Source organism: Strigops habroptila, chromosome Z (genome assembly GCF_004027225.2).
Source record: "Strigops habroptila isolate Jane chromosome Z, bStrHab1.2.pri, whole genome shotgun sequence".
NCBI lineage: Eukaryota > Metazoa > Chordata > Aves > Psittaciformes > Psittacidae > Strigops > Strigops habroptila.
In genome coordinates, this window is record NC_044302.2 from 52,968,122 (window position 1) to 52,992,264 (window position 24,143).

The 24,143-nt window shown below is 38.9% G+C and overlaps 1 protein-coding gene across 3 annotated transcripts; it reads left to right on the plus strand.

The window, feature by feature from the left end:
- Window positions 1-292: 292 nt before the first annotated feature.
- Window positions 293-17,925, plus strand: LMNB1 (lamin B1). 3 transcript variants are annotated; one of them, XM_030470034.1, is made up of 11 exons: window positions 293-900; window positions 5,334-5,490; window positions 6,318-6,443; window positions 7,446-7,616; window positions 8,864-8,989; window positions 12,449-12,669; window positions 13,649-13,874; window positions 14,321-14,425; window positions 14,881-15,000; window positions 15,465-15,578; window positions 16,911-17,925. In XM_030470034.1, exons 1-11 carry the CDS (start codon window positions 548-550, stop codon window positions 16,941-16,943), a joined length of 1,752 nt encoding a protein of 583 aa, XP_030325894.1. In that variant the 5' UTR covers window positions 293-547; the 3' UTR covers window positions 16,944-17,925. The 3 variants fall into 3 exon arrangements, with proteins under 3 accessions (XP_030325894.1, XP_030325893.1, XP_030325895.1); XM_030470033.1 differs by having other exon boundaries at window positions 16,934-17,925; XM_030470035.1 differs by lacking the exon at window positions 16,911-17,925 and adding an exon at window positions 15,956-16,171.
- The last annotated feature ends 6,218 nt before the right edge of the window (window positions 17,926-24,143 follow it).

Below are 24,143 nucleotides of genomic sequence, written 5' to 3' on the forward strand. Positions count from 1 at the left end.
AGGCCCTGAGCCCGCCTCGTCCCGCGGGGCGGCGCAGGGAAGCCGCGCGCCGCAGAGACCCGCCCGGGCCCGGCTCCCTTTGTCCTGAGCCGGGGAGCGGCAACAAAGGAAGGGGCCGCCGCGCGCGGGCCGCCTCAGCAGCACGGCGGGTGGGCGGGGCCCCCTCCAGCGCCGGCTGACAGTTGCGGGCGGTGGCGGGTTTTGAATTGAGTCTTCAGCCGGCGGCGGGGCGCGGCGCGCTGCCCGCCTCAGATCGCGATTGGCCTGCGCCCCGTCACGTGGGCGTGGGGCTGGGTGCGAGCCGGCCATATTGGACGGCGGCGCGGAGCAGGACCGTGCGGCGGGCGTAGTGTTAGTGTGGCGGGGCGGTGGCTGGGCTGCTGGTGCTGCTCGCTCGCGCGCGCGCGCGCGCGCGCGCGCTTTACCCGACCCTGACCCGCCGGCGTTGGCGGGCTTCTGTCTCTGCTGTGGCGTCTCTCGCCCTGCTTCCCTCCTTCCCGCTCCTCTTCCCCCGTGGGTCGTGCTCGTCCCTCTACGCCGCTCCGCCATGGCGGCCGTCCCACCGCTGGGGTTGCGGACTCGGGGCTCCGCGGCCGCCCTGCAGTTGAGCCCCACGCACCTCGCCCGGCTGCAGCAGAAGGAGGAACTGCGGCAGCTGAACGACCGTCTGGCCGTTTACATCGACAAGGTGCGGAGCCTGGAGACGGAGAACAGCACCCTGCAGCTGCAGGTCACGGAGCGGGAAGAGGTGCGCGGCCGCGAGGTCGCAAGCCTCAAGGCGGTCTATGAGACCGAGCTGGCCGACGCCCGCCAGACGCTGGACGACACGGCGCGGGAGCGGGCCAGGCTGCAGATCGAGCTGAGCAAGCTGCGCGCCGATTACGAGCAGCTTCTGGTCAGGTGAGCGAGGGCACGTGTGAAGGAGATGCGGGGCAGTCGGCGGCCGGGCTGTGCGGTGCCCGCCGTAGCGGCCGTTCGCGCCCGCCCGTCCCGGCTTTGAATGAATGAGCAAGCGGCAGCGCTGTCCCGCTCCGCCCAGGCGGGAAGCGACGGCCCGGTCCCCAGAGCGCCGCCCCGCGCCTGCCGGCCTCGCCTGCGGCCGTAAGGATGACGGTGCCTGACGCCCGGCTGCCGGAGGGCCGCCGGCTGAAGCGGTGGTGGCGGCACCCTCGGAACTTCGCCCGAGTGCACCCTCGCATAACACATTGGAGGGAGCCGGGATTTGAGTCAGCATGACCCTTCACCACTACCCCCCATTCAGGCAGATGACCCTGTCCGTTCGGTTTAAGCTACTTCAGGATGAAAAATGCAGAGTGATGACAGTTTGTATAGTGGCTGTCTTGAGTCTAGACTTTCTAAATGTCCTTTCTGAAAGATGTTAATGTCATAATAAAAGAAACAAATACATGAGTAGATAATAAGTAGGGTTTTTCTTAAAACAAAATATAATTTAATTTCGCTGGATATTTAAATGTAAGAAAAGGTAAATTTGTGACCAGATACTCTCAGGATTGCAAGCTTTGGCACAACACCAAGATCTTTACTCTTGCAATGAACTGATTTATGCTACTAGATTTTGCTTCTTACACATTTGACTTGATGCAGTTGTTTATTTGCTTCCTTGCTTGTGTTTACCTTAAATTTGATTTCTGTGACTGCTGTAGCTTTCCATTAGCAAAAGAGAATCTTCTGTTTGGGCTTTTTTTCATTAGTGAATCCCACTTGCCATTCTGATGTTAGTCTTGAGATCACAAAGGTTGTCAAAGGATTGATGTGGGAAAAAAAGCAGAGCTGGTAATCTTCCTTTACCATTGTATAACCTGTTAATTGTGATTTTCAGTTAAACACACTCTCAGCCCTCATTTTTCATAATGAAAAAAGGTATGTGTGAACCAGCATAATGATGTTTTCATATGTCTGCAGACAGCTCCAATATAACTTGGGCTCTTGTTATTTAAAAAAACCCAACCAAACTGTGAGTTTCTAATTAGTGAGGCTAGTTGTTCTTGTGGTTACTTCTTGGTGCCCTAGGAAGGTCCTACATCAAAGAGATTATTGACAGTGACAGGGAGTGTTTATGGTAAATGTAATTGTGTCAAGGAACTTGTTTTATGAATTTTTAATGTTGAAGAGATTATTTCTCTGGCTCTTTTGCTGTGTATCTTCAATTGGTCTTCCTTCTATATTCTTAAATTAATTTCTTCAGTGGGATTAGGCAGTAAAAGAATCAGTAATAGTATAAGTGTATGGCTTGAATTATTGTGGAAGTGTGAAGCATTTTGCAGCTGGTACCCTGAGCAACTACTCAGAAGAACAATGTTGTCTTAATACAAGCAAAGTTGTAACAGCTGTTGCATGGTTTCCTGTGGTGCATGTATGGTGTGCTGCAAGAGCTAGAGGAACTGTTCTGAGGAAGACTTGAAATGTTTCAAAGTTTATTTTCATTATCGTAGGTGATCTTAGGAAGGTGAATACTGCTGACTAGGGATCTGCTGAGCTTTGATCTGAAACCTGTCACTGTTCTAACGTGCATTGTAAGAGAGCACCCAGAGAAGTAAGGAGGAGACTGATGTCCTTCCTGGTAAAAATTACTAGGTATAAGGGTGACATATATGTTGTATACATTTAATGTTTATTTTTTGTAATTCACAGAGGCGTTTCTGATCTCATTTCACTTCTTTTCCCTATTCCTTTAGGGCTGGGATGACACTGCTGAGTTAAGATTTCATCTGGCTTTCAGTGTTTGGAATGTTGAGCTTCAGTTTCTGTTTTCTTTCTGAGAATGAGACAGCTCATCCAAACACATAGTTAAACAACTCATAACACTAACAGCTAATAGTGCTTAATTTTAATCCCTCACCCCCCTCCCCCCTTCTGTGACTTCACTTGCATTAAATTATAGGATGGCTTCACAGTCATCTTGCTGCAAACAAGCAAGGAAGGTACTTTGGGCTGATGAACTTTGTAATACCAAATTTAGTGGTACAAGCAGTGTATTGGGTTTTAATCATATTGGGTTTAGTCCATATTATACATCGTTTTCTGTCCTGCCCCAATTGCAAGAGCTCTTTTCTCAGCTTTTTCTCAGCTGTAATTTTTGGTAATTACAAAATTACCAGTTTGTAATTGGTGGAGGTATTTGCATGAAAAAAAAAAAAAGTAACTTTACGTGGGGAGTCTCCCTGTTTTGAAGTCCGGGATAAGCTGGTAATTTGAGGTGGTGTGTGGAGCAGCACGCTATGTGTGCACACACTGTGTGTGTGCGACTTTTTGATTTTAGGATCCAGCTTGGTTTCAGCATGAAGTCTTGTGAGAAAGCCTGTCTGAAGCAGTTTCTCCGCGTTTTGAATAAAGTTTTATCCAGGAGTGATCAAATGACAAAGGCCTGATGTAGGCCCTCATACCTTTTAATAGATAATGGAGATTTTTTTTACAGAGGTACGGTAGCAAGACACATTTCCTTCCCTCTTTTTTGTCCTCTGCTGCACAACTTCCTTGCATGCTGAAGTTCCTACAGGCCTGGGTGGGAGGGGAGAGACAGGGCAGAGGTCTTCAGTGAATAATTCTGAGAGCTAGAACTTGGGGTCCACATGATCAAAACTTAAATTCTGTGCTTTTGCCTCAGCTGTGGACCCAACTGCTCTGAACTGTTGGATCAAAGCAGAGGTGTATAAAATGCCATGGAGGGACTGGGTAGTGTTGAGCAGCAGAAATAAAAAGATAGTTGAGGATAGAAGAGTATTTGTGTGTGTCTGGGCTCTTTCAGTCTATCCATTCAGTTAAGTGTGGTGGTACTCATCAGGAGCCGGATTAGCTAGGGCTGAATCTGTTATGTAAAGCCTGCCGTCTTCTGGCTGTAGTGCTGAAATGTTACTTTTATGTCTACAGGTGGTTTTTTGCTAAGCCTCTCTTGAGGATGATGTTAATTATGTATGTTGCATGTAATCTTGGAAAAGTACCTTTTGAATTTGAGAGTCTTTCCTTTTAAAATTGTGACTTTATTTTTAATATTAGTCTCATTTCACTGAGAAGCATTCCTATTGTTTCTTATAAGCAATACAGTGATTAAAAATAGTGAATGTATTAATGCTTTGACAGTTTCGAATCTTGTTCTTAAGAATCTTTATCTAATTTTCAGTCTCCTCAGTTTAGTGTTGTGAATTCTGATTATTTTTTTTACTTCTACGAAAAGTGTGAAAACTGAAGAATGTGCTAGCTGTGGTCTTACTGAGCCTGAATCTGTCCTTTCCAGTAAAATCGATTATTGATTATAAACATCTAGAACTGATACATGCTACTGCCCCTAGTAGGGAAATGGGGGTATCCCAGAGAGAAAAAGAATTAACTTCAAGGTGGGAGAACTTGTGTTAAGCATTTAAACACAGCTGCTTGTGCCATAGTAATGGTCAATAGTAATTTTGATTACTGAGTATTGTTTTCCTTTTCACCCTTTTGATAGTAGCCTGTCATAGCATTATTTGTGAATAATTAATTTAGGCTGAAGAGCATAGGGTTTGTATTGCATTACTTTTCTCATTTGACTAATTTGTTTGCATGTGCTATTTTAGGGAATAAACCTCTAGAAACTGACTGCTTATGTAGAAATGAAAAATAATTTGAGTAATTTGAAAATCTTGTTTGTTTGCTTTTGTGAAGAAGGACACCTGTACCTCTGCACCAGAGCAGTTTCAGTGATTCAGCAGACTGTCGTATATGCAGGATTTGGGTATCTTTCCTCAGATCTGCGTAATTTTGCCACTATGTATGATTAGAAAGCAATTTGCAGTGATACAGCGTCTGCTTATGAAGGACTTGCTTATAGACAGGGAACATAAAAGCTTCATTGAGAAGTTGGTCTGTTAATTGGAAATGGGCTATTTGCGCAAGTTCCTGAGTGGATAAAAAGCTATGAAGTTAATTTACTTCTTTTCACCCTATGGAAAGTGCCTTCTCTGGGGCTTCTCTGGGAAAGCTTGTTTCTTCCTACTAAGGTACGGTTGAAGGTAGGCCATTTTAACTGTGGCTAGCTAAGAGAAAACAAGAGAAGCCTTTAATAAAGAGTTTCCCCTTTCTGTGTGTGTGTGTCAGACTTGCTTGACACTCTTGAGTTTCCCCTGTATTTAGGTTTCTACAGCCTAAGTAAAATATTAAGCTATTGCTTGTCAGACGAGAAAGCAGAAAGGAGTTGATTTTAATTAAGGTAAATTAAGCCAAGACAAAGTGAATTTGTTGTGTCTCTCAATAAGATTCAGATTGCACCTTGTTTTATTACTTAGTAGTCTACTTTGGGGGCATTTCTAGACTTTCTTACCACTTTCTGTCATTTATTCCAGCTATGCAAAAAAAGAAACAGACCTCAATGGAGCCCAAATAAAAGTTCGAGATCTTGAAGCAACCCTCAATTCTAAAGAAGGTGCACTGGCCACAGCACTTGGTGATAAGAAAAGTCTGGAGGAAGAAAATGATGATTTAAGAGACCAAATTGTACAGGTGAGAGGAAATACGTAACTACCAAGCTTCTTTCAGTGAATGAGGTACTTTTAAGTATAAAAATCTATAGTGAGAGCTGACGTTTTGGTAAAATGCAACCCTGTAGCCAAAAAATGAATGCCAGCCTGCCATCTAGTCACAACTAGAACAAGCTGGTTCACTGTCAACGTTGGAAGCAGTACTGAGTAGGTGTCTGTGCCCAGTGCTGTTCAGTTTATTAAGAACGTGAATGGTGGAATAGCCTGCTTTTAAAATTGCAGACTCCAAAATTGCAAGGGATGTTACTTGTGATGAAAAAAGCAGGTCAAGAGTCAAAATAAACTTGGCAAATTGTAGTACTGTTTTGGGGGAGAGACTGACTTGACAATGCAGGTGACAAAAAACCGACAAGTAAGTTTGTGATGCTCTCTTGCCCTCCTTTTGGTTCTGCTTGTGGTTCCCAACATTCTGAGCATCTGATAAAACAAAGAGGGGGAAGTCTTGTGCTAATTTTGTTAACCCTTTGACACACAAAATTTGATTTTAAGTAGCACTACCTCAAGAAGACGAGTTGAGCAGACCAGGAAACTGGTATTTACTATGTAGAAAACTTGAAGTTTTGTAAGGAAAGTTGATAAGTAATATTTTAATGCCAATGTGAAATATCTAGAATTCACTTGTGCAAGTGATTGCAAGGATGGAAAAGACATTAGTGATGTAAACACTGGATTTGGTTGTGAAGTTCAACCATAACATGTGGTTAGGTGTACTGCTAGGTAGCTGAGGTCATTGTGTTATGTGAGTTCTGCTACGTAATCATTGTGTTGATTCTTCTATTTTTCTTAAAGCTTGAAGCTTCTTCAGCTGCTGTCAAGGAACAGCTTGCAAATGAAACCTTACAGAAGGTTGATCTTGAAAACCGTTGTCAGAGTCTCATTGAGGACTTGGAATTCCGTAAAAATATGTATGAGGAGGTAAATGCTTCAGTCTCAAGAATTCACGTCTTTAAAGGAAAGAAGACAACTGGGGGGGGATCATTCTTATAATACTGAAATAATTTAAGTTGGGAGATCTGAACTCTCACTCGGAGCAGGGTTTCCACCTTTTTTTTTTTTCTAGAAAGAATGATGTTATCTCGGAGCTTTTGTAATAAAATGGCTTCATATATCATGTTGTTTTAAGTTCTGCCCATTGTGCGCATCTTCTTATAGCAATGAGAAAGTAGGTTAATTTTCTTGCATAATCCCTTTTTGAGAAATAAAGTGGAGAGGGACACTCAAGCAGATGCTATTTTTTGCTGGTTTTTAATTTTGAACTTCTTAATAGAATGCTTTTGCGTAATAGAAACAGAAGTTGATGAATATTTGTCTTCTAGATCTTCTTCTTGCCACCCTCCCTTTCACTTGTAGTTATTGAAGGCTTTCCAGAAGGAACCTCAGAGCAGTAACAAATGTACCTAACCATACTGTCCTTTGTTCTGTATACGGTTTTGCGGTTTTCCTTGTAAGTTGCATTTTCAGCTTTGTTCATGGTATTGGAATCCTTTTTTCCAGAGACTACAGGCAAGCATACAAATAATTGAGGAAAATGCTGATTAGAGAAAGTGACTTTAATTTCACAGTACTTTTATTTTGTACAGGCATAGAAGAGACCTGAAGACAGGGAGGATGTCTTTCAAAAATCTAACCATATTGAGGTGTATTTGATAAAAATATAGGCAACTCTCAGAAATGTGACTTTACATGCTGATGGTATCCTAGCTCTTATTTCAATGATTGGCTATTGCAAAATAAGGTACCTTGGCAGATCTGACTGGACAAATGGCCCTGTGTTGCTACTGAAAGTTTCAATGTGAAACAAAATAATGCTGATCCACAAGGCTAGCTAAAATCTGCGTCACTATCCACTCAGGAGATAGTCTTCTAAAACTTCTTTTGTCTCATATTGAGTGACTATAATTTTTCTGTTTTTCTTAGGAAATCAATGAAACAAGAAGGAAACATGAAACTCGCTTAGTTGAGGTTGATTCCGGGCGTCAAATTGAATATGAACATAAACTCGCCCAAGCCCTTAGTGAAATAAGAATGGAGCATGATGCACAAGTGAAGCTGTACAAAGAAGAGCTTGAACAGACTTACTATGCCAAAGTGAGAACATGTTTTGATGCAGTTGTCTGATGTACTTTTTTTGTTTTATTTGATGAAAAGAGATGCATTTCAGACAATTTTGTTTGTTATGGAGTTTGGTTTAAAATTACCATGCTTTTGAATGTGAACTTGCATTTTCTGGTGCCATTTGAGTAAGAAGCACTGTGTGAAGGCAAATTGTGCAGAAAGGTACTTGGTACTAGGATTGCTGTGAATTCAAAGAAAGTTCGTGTGTTGTTACATATCAACTGTAACATAGTCTGGATGATCAATAACATGTCCTATATTTTTTTGTGAAACTTATTTCATATTAGGGCTTGCTGAGAAGACAGCATCCTGAGTCCTCTGACCCTGTACAAAATGTGTGAGAGCTTTACCACACCTGGTGATTTCTGCTTTCACTCATCTAGAGAGGAAGCATACTCAAGCTGAAATCAGTTATACTTCATAATTTCCTTCCTCTAATACGATTCAGCATTTCTGTCAGGAGGGATCCTGATGTCTCAACTGAAACTGGTTTCTGTGGCTATACTTGTTGCAGTTTGTATTTTTAAGAACAAGGTGGGATCTTACAGCAGAGAAGTTGATACAAACTGAATTTATTATCATAGTTCTGTCTTTTTAGCCTACAGTCTTAACAGTGTGCGGATGCTTGTCTTTGGGGCTTAAATCTGACTTGGAAAATCTTATTTTAAGTAAAATATAGCCAAAATTTTTTTAATTTATATTTTAGTCTAGCAGTCCTTTCATAATTGAAGCTTTCTTGTTCCCTCTCTTCAGTATGATGATAATAGAATGAAGCAGTAGTGATTTACGGCACTGGAATTGTAATCTGAAGGCACATTACCAATTTGCTTAGGTTGTCTGAAAACTAACATAAGTTTGTTTTTAGAGAATTAGTAATTTTATTACAGTAACTAAATATACAATGCTAAACATTGGCCATCATGAAAATGAACTTCACAGTCCAACTTCAGTGATGTCTTCAAGGGAAACTTTACATTTTTAATCCTAGAATAAATATTCAGAGGATTGTGATTTCAGGTAGAGCAGTCCAGCATGGTAATTGAGTCATCATACCTAAACCCTAAAAAAAAAATAAAAAAAAAAAATGGAGAGATGTTTCATTGTGTTAGAATTGCAGAGAGGAAATTTGTGGCTTAGTGTTGCATGTGGTTTTTAGTGACTCATTCTTCTTGTAAGAAAAGTTTACTTTGAAACTGATGTTTTAACTTGCTCTACTACAGCTTGAGAATGCTAAACTGTCCTCTGAGATGAGCAATTCTGCAATCAATTTGGTAAGAGAAGAACTGAATGAAAGTCGCATACGAATTGATACTCTGACTTCCCATCTCACCAGCCTTCAGAAAGAGGTAACAAGCTGTTTGTGACTCTTCAGTCTTGCTCATTACAGATGTCGATTTCTATATTAAAGGACTTTCCCTTAATTTGTAAGTATGTTCAGCATCATGATTTGAGTTTGTCTTCTACTGTTCTGTACTTCTTCAAATTTCTTAGTGCCTCCTTTTGACAAAGTTGGTTTGGCTGTTTTTTTGTGCAGTATCCTGCTACAGAATGTGTACTTGAAAGGTGGTACTGTTAAGTCACTTTTGCAATAGATGCGACAATTTTAGACAACAGCTCTATATTAAAAGTTTTTGACATTCCGTGAAATTTAGTTCTTTTCTGTAGTAATTTGGACAGTCTAGTATAGGATTCCACAAACCAACATTCAAAGCTGGAACTGGAATATGCAGTCTTTCTCTGTTTATCTCTTTTCACCCTAGATTCAGTTTGCATCTAGAAGTCTTTTTAAAAAAAAAAGAAAAAAGTGAACTTACTGATTTTGAGAGGGGTTAAAAACTTAAAAAATGAGCAGTTATGATGGTCTGTTTTGAGACCACAGCAACGGGTGCACAGGAGCTGAAAGTCTTTAGAAATAGAATGCTGTAGGTACTTCAAGCTAAGCTATTGTTTAAGCAGGAGCTGCAACAGGACATAAGGTTAGGCAAGGTCTTAATGGTAGCTGATGGATGAAGGTATAACCTTTAGTTACCTTAGTTAATTATAATATTAAAAACCACACCTCTAGGAGGAGGTTTCGTATATAGATATAAGACCACCTTGGTATAATGAGGTGGGTAAAAATCGAGACATGTGTGTTTTACATTTTGCTATGTAAAATGTGGGTAACCGATCACTTACTCTTATATGGTTCCTTTTTTGTTAGGATTTTGTATAAAAGGATTTTGTATTAAAAAATATCTGTTTCTTAGAAGGTATGCTGGTTGCACAGAATTTTAGTAAAGGCGAATATCTCAACTCAGTGTATTGACTGGCTTTTGCACACTGGGTAAAAGAACCCTGCTTTAGGGACAACAGTTTTGATACCCCAGATGGCACTGCCATAAAGCCTTGCACAGATTGTCTTGCCATCCCCAATAGCGGAGAAATGGATTGGACAGGGCTCCAGTGCGCACCAACCAGTTGATCGGCGCTCCACTGAGCCCCCTCTGGGGTCAGGGCAGTAAGCATCTCAAAGGTGCAGTGCCCAAGAGGTATTTGTATCAAGGGTGAAAGGGGGAGAACTTGGATTGGCGAGCACTATTTTTGTGTTTTCTTTGTTTCTGTCCACGGAAAATTAAAAGTTTTTCATGCGTAGATGCTTGGTACTAGGGGAAAAAAGTGCACCTTTGCTGAAGCTGAGTGAGAGAATGAGGTATTGGTTCTAATGGATCATTACCAGGATTAGGGTGAAATATGAGACTGAAAATACATCAAATAACTATACTTGAGTATTTGTAGAGTCGAGTCTTGAGCAGAAACTAATTAGACTTAGTCAGATCACAGAGCACATAGATCACACCCAGAGAAGTATGATACAACTTATGACAAACTGTATGTTCAGTACTAGGTTATTTGATGGGAGTAACATCATGTGTACTGCAGTAGATTTCTCATTTTCATTTTAGATTTTTACAGAATGACTTAGATTGGAAAAGACCTTTAAGAACAAAAAGTCCAACCATTAAGTGTTAGGAGTCAGTTCTGCAATGGGGTTCTGTAATTTACTAATCAGTTGCACCTGCAACGAAACATTTATTTTCTTGAAAAGTATAAAATATTAGTAATATTTAGCTTTGATTCTTTCTGTGATACAGTTTGAATGTTATTACTCCTGTACAGTAGACTCTTGTAGGTCTTGAAAGTTCTGTGTATTTCAAGTGAAGAATATAAATGCAGGGGGTATTATTTCATAATTATCCAAATAACTTGGCAGATGCAAGTATGAGTCTTCCCAGTGTTCCCATTATGTAGGCAAGTTAGTCTCTGAAAAAGATAGGTGATGAATGCACATGAGGTTACACAAGAGTTGGATTGAGACTTTTGTCTACTTACATCTTATTTCTGCCTTTAGATTACCACCACCTTTCTTCTGGGGGTTCAGTAACAGGCATTTCTGATGTTGGTGGGGATTTTTCCTTCTTGCTTTAGCAATTGCCTGTGTTCTGTTGCTTATTTGTGGCTGACAGCTAGGTTCAGAAAAGTTGCTTCTGAATTTGTAGCAGTGTTGGTTGTTAACTTCAGGACTACCAAAACCAACTTCTGCCAGTTTGACTATAGTTATCCCCCAAACCCATTTTGTTGCTGTGAGTTTGGTTTTTGTGTAGTTTTTTTGGGGTGTTTTGTCGTGACTTTTTGTTTGGTGTGTTTTTTGTGTGTGTGTGTCTTGGCATTTTTTTTCGTTTGTTTGGTTGGGTTGCCTTTTTTTGTAGGGCTAGTGATGTCAGCTGGTAAAGTTTTCTTTTCCATTTGCTAGCCCTAACTTTAGTTTTGTTCTCTTGGAAGAAGACAACTGTCTTAGCAGATTTGAGTTACCAGCACTGAGCTCTGTAGTAGTTTTCACTGGGGTCTTCCATGTGACACTTGACTCCTTTTATTAAATTTCTTATCTGAATCTAACATTGACTACCAGTTACACTGGGCCTCTGTGTCAGACTTTGATTGCAGGTTTTCATTGTCTATATATAAAACTATAAAGTTTTAATAGCTATGATTTCCTAAGTACAGTGCCTGCACAGCAAACTCTGTGACTTAACCAGACAAGGTGGTTCCTTTGTTTGTCTTTTAATTAAAAAAAAAATCTCAAATACTATCAAACACAATAAAGCATACTTTTAAGAAACCTTAAAGATGTCATCATTTGGCCTTTCTTTGATAAGCATTCCATTTGGTATGTACAATATTAAGTTCTACTGGCTTGATGTGGTTTTTAAAATCTCTTTCTTTGTGGAACACTTAGGGCTGTTCTTTCAGCAAGCCTTGAAGGCTTTCAGGCAGACAGGCTTTCACTGGCAACAATCCCTATTCCTTTAGAGGAGCTTCCTCCCAGAATTTGGAATTGACAGCAGTAAACTGAAGCAGGAAGTAGACATCTGAAAGGTAAAGAGCAATTATTTACTGTAGGGTCTGAAGTACAGTGAGCTGCGCTTTGATTCTGTTACCTGACCAGCACATCTTAGAACGGTTTGACTCTCCATCTCAATTTTTCTCAACTTGAGTAAATTCAGGCATCGTAACATATCTTCTGGTCTCAGGAAAATGGAGCATGTGGTTGTCTTTCAAAGTGTGTTGTAAGTTTGATTCAAACTTAGGTGTTGTGTTTAGTAAATAAGGTGAAGAACATGAATTTGAAAATACATGAGTTTGAATTCAGAAATGGGGGAGAATGCTTAACCTAATGTTTGATTTCCATATCACCTGAATAGCAAAGTGCATGGAGGTTTTGGGGGGCTTTCCTTTGCATCACTGACGTTTTTGATGATTTCTAGTCTAGAGCATGGCAAGATAGAGTGCAAGAGCTTGAGGACAGCTTGGCCAAGGAACGGGAAAACTGTCACAAATTACTGTCTGAGAAAGAGAGAGAAATGGCTGAGTTAAGAAGTAAGGTGCAGGAGCAGCTGAACGACTATGAAGAACTTCTGGATGTTAAACTGGCGCTTGATATGGAGATCAGTGCATACCGGAAATTGCTGGAGGGTGAAGAGGAGAGGTATGAAAGAATGTAGCAACAAATGCTGGTATCTGTGTGCTTTCCTTACTTGTTCCATTCTCTGTTAAAAGGTAGCTCTCACTGGTAATGTGTTTATTAGGTGCTTTACTATAGTTTCCAAGGCACTGTTTGTTTTTGCGCCATCCTTCTGATGGTTCGAAGTCTCTATGAGACCATGCTGCTCAAGTACCGGACCAATAGCTCTCAAGGGAAAAAATACCATTCTTTTATTAAGATTTTTTTGTTAAGCACTGAGGATATAATGAATTGTCATTTTTATGAAGTAATTTTTAGGTCTGTTTGGTGCCATGCTTAATACTCTTTTTCAAAGTTAATTACAGGGCTACTGTTTAATTACAAATTACAGGGCCAAATCTGTTTAAGATAGAATAATTTTAGTAAAGTTTTAATAGCTGTTTGATTGCCCAGCTTATCAAGCTAGTTGCGTTTTCTGCATTTGACCCCAGAGTTCAGCAATACTGAAAATTTTTGCCTGATAAGTCACAGCTGTCACTTTAAAGTATTTTGACTGTTTTCTGAATGGCATTCTACTGATCCAGGCCGACTTCCCTCAAGTGTGGGGATGAAACAGCAAAAGTTTTTGCCTCTGGGTTTTTTGCATGAATTTTCTACAATGGCTTAAGTCCCCCTAAGAGTGTTTTCTGAACTTGTTCTATCTACCCAGGAATGCAGTCTTTTAACAAATGGATAGAAGTGCCTTTATGATCTTAATGTAGTAGGCCTTCAGAATTCTATGCGCCAAAAGTATTAAAAAGCTGTTTGACAACATGTCATTCAATTCTCCAAAAAGTACCCAGGGCTTCGCTTTTTCATGTAACACACTTTGTTTACCATGTTCCTGTACCTTTTTGTTCTGTAATTCTGTGGAAAGAAGAGAAGGGAAGGAAGTTTATAAAATAAAAAAATGTAGAAAAAGTAAAACCAAAATGTGAGGTATGCATATTTCTTCCTTCAATAGATTGCAACTTTCTGTAAGCCCATCTTCCCGAGTGACCGTTTCACGGGCTTCATCAAGCCGTAGTGTGCGTACAACCAGAGGGAAGAGGAAGAGGATTGATGTAGAGGAATCTGAAGCCAGCAGTAGTGTTAGCATTTCCCACTCAGCTTCTGCCACTGGAAATGTCTCTATTGAGGAGATAGACATTGATGGAAAGTTCATCCGCTTGAAGAACAACTCTAGACAGGTTTGAAGATGCACACATATATAATGGGCTGATCAGAGATAGAAGGCATCCTTGGCACCCTTTCAGCTTTTAGGCTTCATGTGGACCCTTGGAGCATATTTTGTTTTCTGAGAAGTCTGCTTTCATTCTGTGCTTTAAAAAGTATTATATATTTGTAAGGGGATTTTAATATTTATGTATTTTTCTGGACCAAGCAGTAGCTTGGACCAAAACTGATGTAAATTATAAATATATAATGTGTTCATGTAACATCAGAACTGAAAAGCAGGTTGCATTAAGCTTTAAGAGGGCAAACCTATCATTATTCTAATTGGCATGTTGAAGATCGATCAAGTGATAAGAAATTTTTATTGAAAATTTTATGTGCCTTATGGCCTTACATAAAATACCCTGCATGTGTAACAGAAAACGACTGCTGATGGAAATCTTTTTCTCCTTTTTATTAGGATCAACCTATGGGAGGCTGGGAGCTGATCCGAAAAATAGGAGACACTTCTGCTATTTACAGATATACCTCAAGATACATACTGAAGGCAGGCCAAACTGTTACAGTAAGTTCTCAAGCTTCAGCTGTTCAGTTGAAATGAACTTCAGGCCAATTTGTGTATGTCAATAAGATGCAAGGTTTTCAGTTTCATGCTTTCTATGTACATGTTCAGAGAATAATCACCTGATTTGTATTGGGCATTACTTGTATCCTCTGCTGGGAAAAAGTTGGACAGAGCTACATTTTTCAGAAACCTACTTCCTATATGAGTAATAATTTTGACCATAAAGAGGTACACTTCTGTATTCAAAAGTGTCTGCATTAAAAAACATAGGGGTGGATGTCTTATTCTGAGAAACTCTGGAAGTAGGTAGGCAGAGACTTTTTTTTTTTTTTTTTTTTTTTTTTTTTAAACTGGAGGAGCTTCACTAGTGTCACTTAAATAGACTACATTAACTTGTTAAATAACATGGAAATGTATAAGACTAGCAAATAATGCTCAAGTGTGACTTTTAACAGATCTGGGCTGCAAATGCTGGAGTAACTGCTAGCCCTCCCACTGACCTCATCTGGAAGAACCAGAATTCTTGGGGCACTGGTGAAGATGTGAAAGTTGTACTGAAAAATTCTCAGGGAGAGGTAAAGTGCTTAAGCTGTGTTTAAGCTTGTCTTTGTGTGGTGCCATCCCTTATAAAGATGAAGGTAGAACCATTACTAGGACTTTATGCATGAATGCACATGAGTGTTTGCTAAGGTTTTCTCCTTTTGCTTTCCATCCAAACATACTGTATCCCTGTCTGTTTTTACTGCAATTTAGGAATGCAGTCTACTGAAGCCTGACCCAGGCTTCATACCAGGAATTGGGCAGTGCCTTGAAATATGCTTTGAAAAGTGTTGTGTTAGACTCTTTTAAACCAGTAAGATATTTAAAACTAAGGTGTTTTGGAAACTGCTGTTTATGCACAGCAGTACATAAAAAGTATATAGACAAAATCAGTACAAGGAGCTTTACCAACAGCTGGAATTCCCATTGCTCAAAATCTAAGTAGATTAGCATCAAATATTTAGAGGAATCAAGTCTTCAAAATAAAACTCTGTTGCAGGAGGTTGCTCAGAGAAGCACTGTCTTTAAGACAACCATACGTGAAGAGGAAGAGGAGGAAGCTGAGGAAGAAGCAGCTGAAGCTATGGAGAAGCAAGGCCTTTATTACCAGCAGGTATCTTGTTTTATGTTAACAAGGTTATACATCTGTTTTTTTAACCTAAAGTCATGAATTTTCTGGAAAATATTATACCTGTTAGGGTGTGGATGTTCTTTCATTTTGGATTTGTTTTATCAGTAATTTGATGAAAGCATGAAGCTGTGTTACCAATATAAAAATACTACTTCACACATTCCCTTGATGGAGAGAAGTGGATTTTTCTTAAAACAAGGTTTTAAAGCTTAAAGATTTCAGGATTCCCCCCCTCATCCCCCAAACTCTGTTCCTGATAAACTTCCCCCAGGCCAATTGTTTTAGTAAAGTTTGGCTTAAGCAGGAACACCTAAATTTACCTAAAGTTTTGAGAACTGAAATATCTCATTTTCTGATAGAGGAAATGAGAGATTGAAGGCACTATCAGAAAACAATGTCTCTTGCATCCTGAAGAAATGCAGTGGTGAGTGGAAAGGTATAAAATTGCAGTGACCACGAAATATTCTGTTAAGGGAAAATACTGAAATACAACATACTTTATTGTTCGTATTCTGAGTTTTATCCATTACCTTTCTATTTTGACTAGTTCTTCTAGAAAGAAAAAAAAAAAAAACGTAACAAGTGTAAGTTCCTGTAATGCAGCGTTCAGGTTTGCTGCTTTGCTTAAAACTTGGCCACGTTTTAGTTGGTACACATCTTAAAATCAGTTAGAAAAGGTAATATACATCAATAATTAAGTGTGCATATGTAAACGGACAAACATTGGAGAGAGTTGACTGCTGGAAATCATGTTTTTTGGCAATTGTAGGTTTTGGCCTATAACTTTTAATACAGCCAGGTTTTTATTTAGATTTATGATTTATTAAATTTATGATTTAATAGAATCATAACTTTTAATAGAGTCAGGTTTTTATTGCAGTTATGCAAAAGTACTGAAGTGCATCCTTCTGCTCTTCTGGTTTCTGGGATTGTGTAGTTCAGCTAAAGTGTGTGTCTTAGTAACTTTACTCATAAATATGTAGAGAGATTAGATTTCTTTAGATTAAAACTCACAAGGTACTTGTATGTGCTCCCTGCAGTTTTCACTACCTGTCTAAACTCAATGATGCTTCTTGACTTGAGATTCAAATAAGATAATTTAAGCTGTGTTTTTTTCTGTTACCTGTCCTCTGTTACCTCTCCCAGGAGAAGGTATCTATCATTCTTTTACATACAGGGTGCAACAGGCTGTACAACTTTGCATGCTGACTCTTGCTTACACTCTGCCAAGCTAATAATTTCATAGATTAAAAATGTAACTATATTGTTTTGAGTTGCTTAATCTTCTGCTGGATTTTTTTTTTTTTTTCAAAGATGACTCTTTCTATTCATAACAGGCAAGCTTGAAGGCATCTAAGAGAAGCTGTGCGATCATGTAAACTTCCAGTCAGCCAGGTTCCTCAAATTACAGTAATCGTTATCTGCAGAACAGAGCCTGCTCATAAGCACAACATATTTTTATATTTTCTGTATGTGAACTTTTAAGCTGCGGGTCTGATGGCCTTAATTTCCTTTGTCAATGAAAAGGAAGTTTTGTAAAAGAAATATCTGTAACTTTCTCGCAGGATGTGAATTGTTGACTCTGAACAACGTACTGTTTGAAAAATGGTGTCCCTGTCCCCCAGATTTATATGCCAGTCCTTTTTTATTGAAACATTGCTGGAATAGAAATATTCCGTTGTTTTGGGGATCGATTTTTCTTAGATTATACCACTTTACACTAGCCAGTTGCTGTTAACCTCTTTATAGTTAGGTGCTGTTGGGGAAGGGGATACTGTGATACTATGAATCCTTTTATACTAGAGACTTTTTTTCCCTACAGTGCAATCAAGGCTATAGAACTTTTTCTACAGAAAAGAACAGCTTTGTTTTAACAAACAAAACCAAAAAACAAACCCAAACAAAAAAGAAACCCCAAAACAAAAACAAGCAAGCAAACACACACAAAAAAACATAGCCCAGGTGATCATGAATGCACTCAGAGGATGAAGGATGCAGTGAAACTCCTTATAGGTACTCTTTTCCTTTATTTAGATTTCTTATTCTGGAGGAGGATTCATGTTGAATGTGTTAGATGTGTTGTTAAGATATTGTAACCAGTTTAAATTTTCTCAAACTATTTTTTTAGCAAGTAGAGAACTTTTTAATATGGGTTGTCTTGCTTATGATTTGTAAGAAAAAAACTAAGGCTTTTAGGAGTCTCGTCCACATTTGTATGGAAACCCATTTCAATTTTGTCAATGTAGAAACTTTTTCTGTCTTTCCTGCATTAATCTAATGTCTGAAAAAGTTTTGAATAAAGTATTTCTGTTTAAATTGTCAAGTAAAACTTGGGAATTTTTTTCTTCCTAGAACTGAGCTGGAAGTTTGAATGAGGGTTGAATACTTAGAACAGACAGGCTTTGAAGCTGGTTGAAACATCCATGTAAATGGAACATTGGCAATTGATTCCCCCCCCCCCCAGTAATGGGTAACAACTTCATGTTTGGAAAATTCCTTATTCAAGCTCTGTGGAATAACTGTTTCTGCATTGTCTTTGCTTGTCTTGATTCTTACTGGACTGACTTTTACATCATATGAGTACCAGGCTGACCAGGTTAAGCGTGGCCCAGTAACATAAATAGAAATTTAGAAATACTGTAAGTAATTATCGTTATCTTAGTCTGGAAGTATTTTTAAATGCATGGCCAGAATTTTAAAAGTTGACTTGAGCTTTTTCCTTGTATTAGTATCATGATGAATTTAAGATTTTTTCAGTTTTTTTAACACGTCTTTCATCTTGGACAAGTTCCCTTTCCTGGTGAATTATGCGGTGGCATTTCAACCTTGTGCCAGCAGAAGGTGATGGGGGAATGGCCAAGGGTTATGCAGATGGATGAGGGAGACTACTTCTTTTGACAGTAATGGTAGCTTAAATAACTGCATTAAACTCCAATGTAGTACTTGATTTAATTTCCTGTTTGTATTTGAATATTTACATAATATAAACATTTTCATATCTTTTAAGCATCGCTCTGTACCTGTAATATTCTGAATAATCTTCAGTTTGATCTGTAGGAATAATGGCTTTCCGTCCATTGTAGTCTTAGATACCCGTAGGCATATATCATATAAATGAACATTATGTTGTAGGAAATGGTTAATTCCACTCCTTATTTGTTGTTTTTCAAAACTAATAGCACAGGCTAGTGATACATTCCAGAGAAGACTTGATTTGCCCAGTAAGATAGGACTGGGCAAATCTCAGTAATAAAGAAAAATACTTTGTGTGTAGGCATTGGGTACCTAATTCTTAATTCATAATAGGAATCTGCCAGTGTAATCAAGCATTTTTGGTTATAGCTTTTATAGAACCTACTTCTTGTCACCAGGATGATGAACAGTGCTGTAACTCTTACCCGAATGTGTAGTTAGAAGCTGCTACTTGAAACTCATTTTCTCCATAATGAGTTTTTACATGAGCCTTGTGAATATTCTGGTAAATCGGCACTCTTCTGATGTATGAAAATGGCAGAAATCATGATTTTAGGAAAACAGTTTTGTTGTTGCAAGTATTTCTGTAAACTAGAAATAAAGAGGGTTGGGAAACACATGACCCTTCTGAGGTGGGTGTGCGTGTATGCGTTCACGCTAAGCTTTAGGATGAAGCATTCTACCACCAGGTGGCGATCTTGCTATTCAAAGATTAAAACCAAAAAACCGCCACCAACCCAAAACTTGCTATACTTCCCTGCAAGTTCCATAGTAACTTTTGAAAGTTTCCAATTTCTTGAACAGAAGAGTTTCTTTTATCCTACCTCTTCCCACACTGAAGTCCAGAAGTGCATTTTGATTACTGCAAAGCAGTGTGGGCCTTTCATTGTTGTGCTGAAACAGCAGCCTCAAGCTTGTGGAGGGGTATGCATTATGACACTATGCAGCAAATGCAAATTCTTATGGCAATACTATTTGTTTGGGTTTGGTTTTTTTTCCCTCCTCTGTCACACAGTGTCTGTGAGTTCTTGTTCCTGTTAGTTTGGAACTGCATTCAAAATACACCACCTTGGCTGTTGTGGTTACTGGCATAATTACACCAGTTTGGGTGAGGGAAGTCACACTAATGGGTTTGGTAAAGGTATCTGTCCACTGAAAAATGAGCTAATTGGCTATATGCAATGTTATGTGTAATTTGTTCATGTTTTCTGGAGGTTGTTAGATAACGAGTCAGAGAAGAAGCAAACAATATCCTAGTTAGCTGTATAGATGTATTCAACTTGTGATTAAAATTTTGGTAGGTCTTTTTATTACTACTGTTGAAGTAATATGTAAAGATTATTTTTAGGTACATGCAGTCCTTTCTAGAGTTGGCAATGGGTATGCATGATCATTATCTGACAACGATGGTACACAGTTGACAAGAGATACAAATTGTATCACTCTGCAGGTGAAAACTGTTCAGTAACTTCCGTTTGCAGGTGGAAAAACACTTTACCAGAAATGTATCTGCTCAAATACATTTATTTCATGCAAACCAGAGTAATAATCTGTTTAGAAGACAAGTGGTTTGACTTGCACAGCACCAGTATGATGGAACGCTCCTGAGGCAAGGAATGCATTCCTTTTTCTTAGGAAGTTTGATTTTGGGGTCTGTTCAGAGCACAAGCAGCAAACACTCTTTGTTTATAGTGGACAAGTTTATTAATAATCCCCAGTATAATCACTGTAGCTCTGTGGTACAAATTATTTTACACAGTGTAGTCAGTTGTAGCCCTGTGCTACAGATTGTCTTATGCCTTTAACTTCTTTATCCCTGGTGCATCACATTTGCCCAGGCAAACAGCAAAATGTAGGAAGAGAAATGAATGTGTAAATAATGTAAATACTTTATCTGTTCAACAGATGTTAATTATTCATTTGCCTGCAAATGTAAAGGATGCAATTTAAAATGCTGGTCTTGCATTTTCGTAAAGAAACTTAACTGTCTTGAGTATACAATTTTGATACTAATTCAAGTGTTTTATGGGGAAACCCCAAATCTGTGAGACAGTGCCTTTTATATTCATAGTGTACTGTAAGCAGAATAGGTACTTCTAGTAGGAAAAAAAAAAAGAAGAGGAAAAATTCTGCTGCTTTTGCAGAAATGGCTACATGTTATTTGACTATGAAGCATTTTTCTCCAGGCAAAGAAACTAAGCAGTTGTTGGGAAATAAAACATCTAAAGCTGTTGTCCCAGATAGGACAACTAGGACTAACGGGTGATTTTTTTATTTCTTCTTTTATAAAGGGCATGGAGGCTATGTATGGTGGATATCAATGCATATTTAGCCTTCCCTGGTATATGACAGTTAACCTCAAGAAAACACTGGGACACTTACTAGATCCATCATAGGATTATAGCAAAAGTTAACTCTTTTATCTCAGGTTTTGCTTAGTGTGCATTAATTGCTTCAAGTCCACTGCTGCTGTTCTCTGGTTTCCTTTTATGGGCATAAATACAGGACGTGTCTGTCTGATTAACCCCAAAGAAATAAGAGTTACATGCAGTGGCATCAATAAAGGCATGTTTCAATTTAAACTGATTGTTTGATAGGATTTTCCTATGGTTACCAATTAACTCCTGGAAGTGAATTTTCATAGCTGGTTTGGCTATTGCATTTTGTGAACGGAGAAGATTATTGGCAAGCAAGTCTAACCTTCTCCGTAATGTAAGTCATGGAATGAAACCAATGTTGGTTTTCTCTGCAATGGCAGCATTTTGTTTCTGAAGGTGCTGTATTTTGTTGGTGGTATAATGGGATGTTGTTGACAGAATGTCAACATTGCTTCTGTGTTTTTAACAAGTTTTACTGGGAAGGTATTTTGTACACTTAGGACAGAGTTGAAGAAAAATCACAATCAGTTCCAGAACCTGTCAAGATCAAAGAGAGGGGGAGAAAATGTTTTGTAACATTGCCACAATCAGGTGTAAGAAGCTGTCAGTAAAAAAATCTTAAGAACTGAAAGCAGTCACAAGTACTGACAAACTTGGCAGCTGTTGAGAAATGTAGCTCTTATTAATTTTTGAAAAAGCTTTTTATGTGGAAGTGCATGTGGAAATTAAATTTGAAATGTGGAATAACAGCAATGTGTTGGTATGCAGTGTGGTGTCATCATCAGTAATATTCTATATACCCGTACTGTAGGCTTGCTCTTTTTATGGGCCTGATAGGTATTTATAAAGCTAGGGGCCTCTGTTGTACATTTTGCATTGTCTAATAGTTTTTAAAGATACTTTTGAATACCCCAAACCAGTATTTGGCAGTAAATAGGCAATACTGAATTCTGCTTGCAAGGCAAATGCTTGTTTAGTTAACCAGCTGTGTGTTAAATAGAGGTTGGTCTTATAAATGCTAACAGATGAAGAGCTTAATTTTTAACAGTTATTTTTTCTTAAACTTACCTTCATTTGAAAGGAAGTGCTTTTGGGCTCTCTCAGTACCTGCTTCTCCCAATAGCTCTTCACTTCTCTTCCTGATGGCATCCATCACATCAAAGGCCTCTTGCATATGTTGGCCCTGGTTCTCTTTACATACTGAGGTCGTACATTGCCCTGTGTGACTTCATACTGTGAAACTGATGGGAAGTTGTTTTTAATAGATGAAATGTGACAGTTTGAAGTCTCAGTCTGGGAGAACTATACAGTTGAGTTAAAAAAAAACAAAAAAAAACAAGCAACCCACAAACAAAAAAAACTAATGCCAAAAACCAACCTGAAGTGTCTAATCCTGCTCATGCTGTGACTTCCAGTTGAACAGAAGGCTGTGGTATTTCTAAATCGTCAATTACATCCTTCTCTATCAGTTTATCCATTGAATGTGCTTTCCCCTCTTTCATCCTAAGTGGTTTACACTGCTGCTTCTGCTGTTTTATTCTTCTCAATACAATAGCGAGTAAGGAGTAGTATAGCATCCTGCTGTTGGATCTCTTTTCAGCATCAGCATTTTTTAAAATACCATTTTTTAAAAATTTAAAAATTTTAAATTTTTTTGTATTTTAAAATACCACTGCTTAACCTTACTTTAATTTTCTCTTATTTTTTGTTTTATGTAATGTGGCAGCCTTTTCCCTGCAAGACTAGTCTATGTAGCAGAAGTAAAATTTCCTTGATTGTATTGTACTTATCCCTAATACTGAATTGTAGTGGACTCTGTGTAGGTTTATACACTTAGCATGGCATTTTTGTCATCAGCAAGCAGGATGTGAAGGGAAGGAACAAAACTGTATTATGTCTGAAGCTTCTAGAAGGTTTCTTTGTCTGGCTTATGTTGCTTCTGCTTTTAACAATTGCTGCTCAAAATACTGATTTGCATATTACTCCTATAGAACTTCTTACATGGAAAAGGAATGTAAATGGCAAGGCCAGCTGCATGAGAGGAAAGTATAATGTTGCTGAGAAGAAAATCAAATTGCATCATTAAAAAAACAAAAACACCCTCCCCCATCCTTTCATTAGTTAACTTATTTCTGCTTAACTGGAGCTCTTTAAGGATAGCATGACAGATGTCATTGTACTACCAGGAGCTTTGCTAGCTGTAGCTACTGCTGCAGTTAATTTTGTCTTTCACATCTAATCAGACAAAAATGAATATTGCTGCTGATGTAGAATATTGGCTGTAATGATCCAGTTCTGAAGTTTTTAATCAAAATTTGGACCTTGCGTGGCAACAACAGCCTCAACTAGTGGGAGAAAAGGTAATCGTTGTCAGGAGGAGCTTTCTGTCTGCAAGTCATTAGTTCAGAACAGAAATGGGAATAAGAATTAATATCACCCACCTTCCTGTTATATTCTAGGAAAAACAAGGAAATATATAAAGTATGCTTTCTTCCATAGGTTTAATGCAAAACGATAAGTGTGACTGGATATTTTTGGATTTTTTTTCTCCCACCCCCCATCACACCCCCCAAAAAGTAAATGCATGGGAGACTATTCCCAGTGATGACTTTGTGTTTTTGCTGTACTTGTGCACCAAGCTGAGAAGCTGGAGTAGTGATGTATGTGCTAAGTTAGACCATGCTTTCTCTCTGGCTGCTTCAATATGCCTTCCTCAGGCTAAATAAGCTATCTTTAAACAACAAATGATACTTGAAATAACACAGGCAAGCATGACCAAGTCACTGTGCTGATCTGTGTACCTTGCAGCTTGATTTAAATAACTGTTTTTTTAGTTGCTATGTAATTCTGTATCATCCTAATTCAAAATCAAGAATAGTACTTAGGAATAACACTTCTTTTGTGGGCCAACTTTCTAGGGTATCTCCCAAGGAAGCAAAAGTAGTAACATAGTTTTGAAGAATACTCACCTAAAGCAAATGTGCAGGAATTAAAAAGCTGTCCGTGTCCTGACCCAGCTAGACTTGCTTTATTTCTACGCCCCTGGCTAGCAGGTGTACTTTTAACCTGGAACTCTCTGCTTATGTGAATGTTCAGTCTTCTATCCAGACAGTTATTTGCCTTTGCAAAGCATGTTTAAAAAGAAAGTGCTACAGGTGTTAGGCCATCAGAGTTTGTGGTATCGAGGTCTTAAGAA

What these genes read in the sequence shown, in the direction of transcription:
- LMNB1 (XM_030470033.1), top strand. Translation starts at nt 548, where the DNA reads ATGGCGGCCGTCCCACCGCTGGGGTTGCGGACTCGGGGCTCCGCGGCC. An exon ending in GTAAAAATATGTATGAGGAG is followed by an intron (nt 6,444 to 7,445) that starts GTAAATGCTTCA and finishes TGTTTTTCTTAG; the next exon opens with GAAATCAATGAAACAAGAAG. An exon ending in TCACCAGCCTTCAGAAAGAG is followed by an intron (nt 8,990 to 12,448) that starts GTAACAAGCTGT and finishes GATGATTTCTAG; the next exon opens with TCTAGAGCATGGCAAGATAG.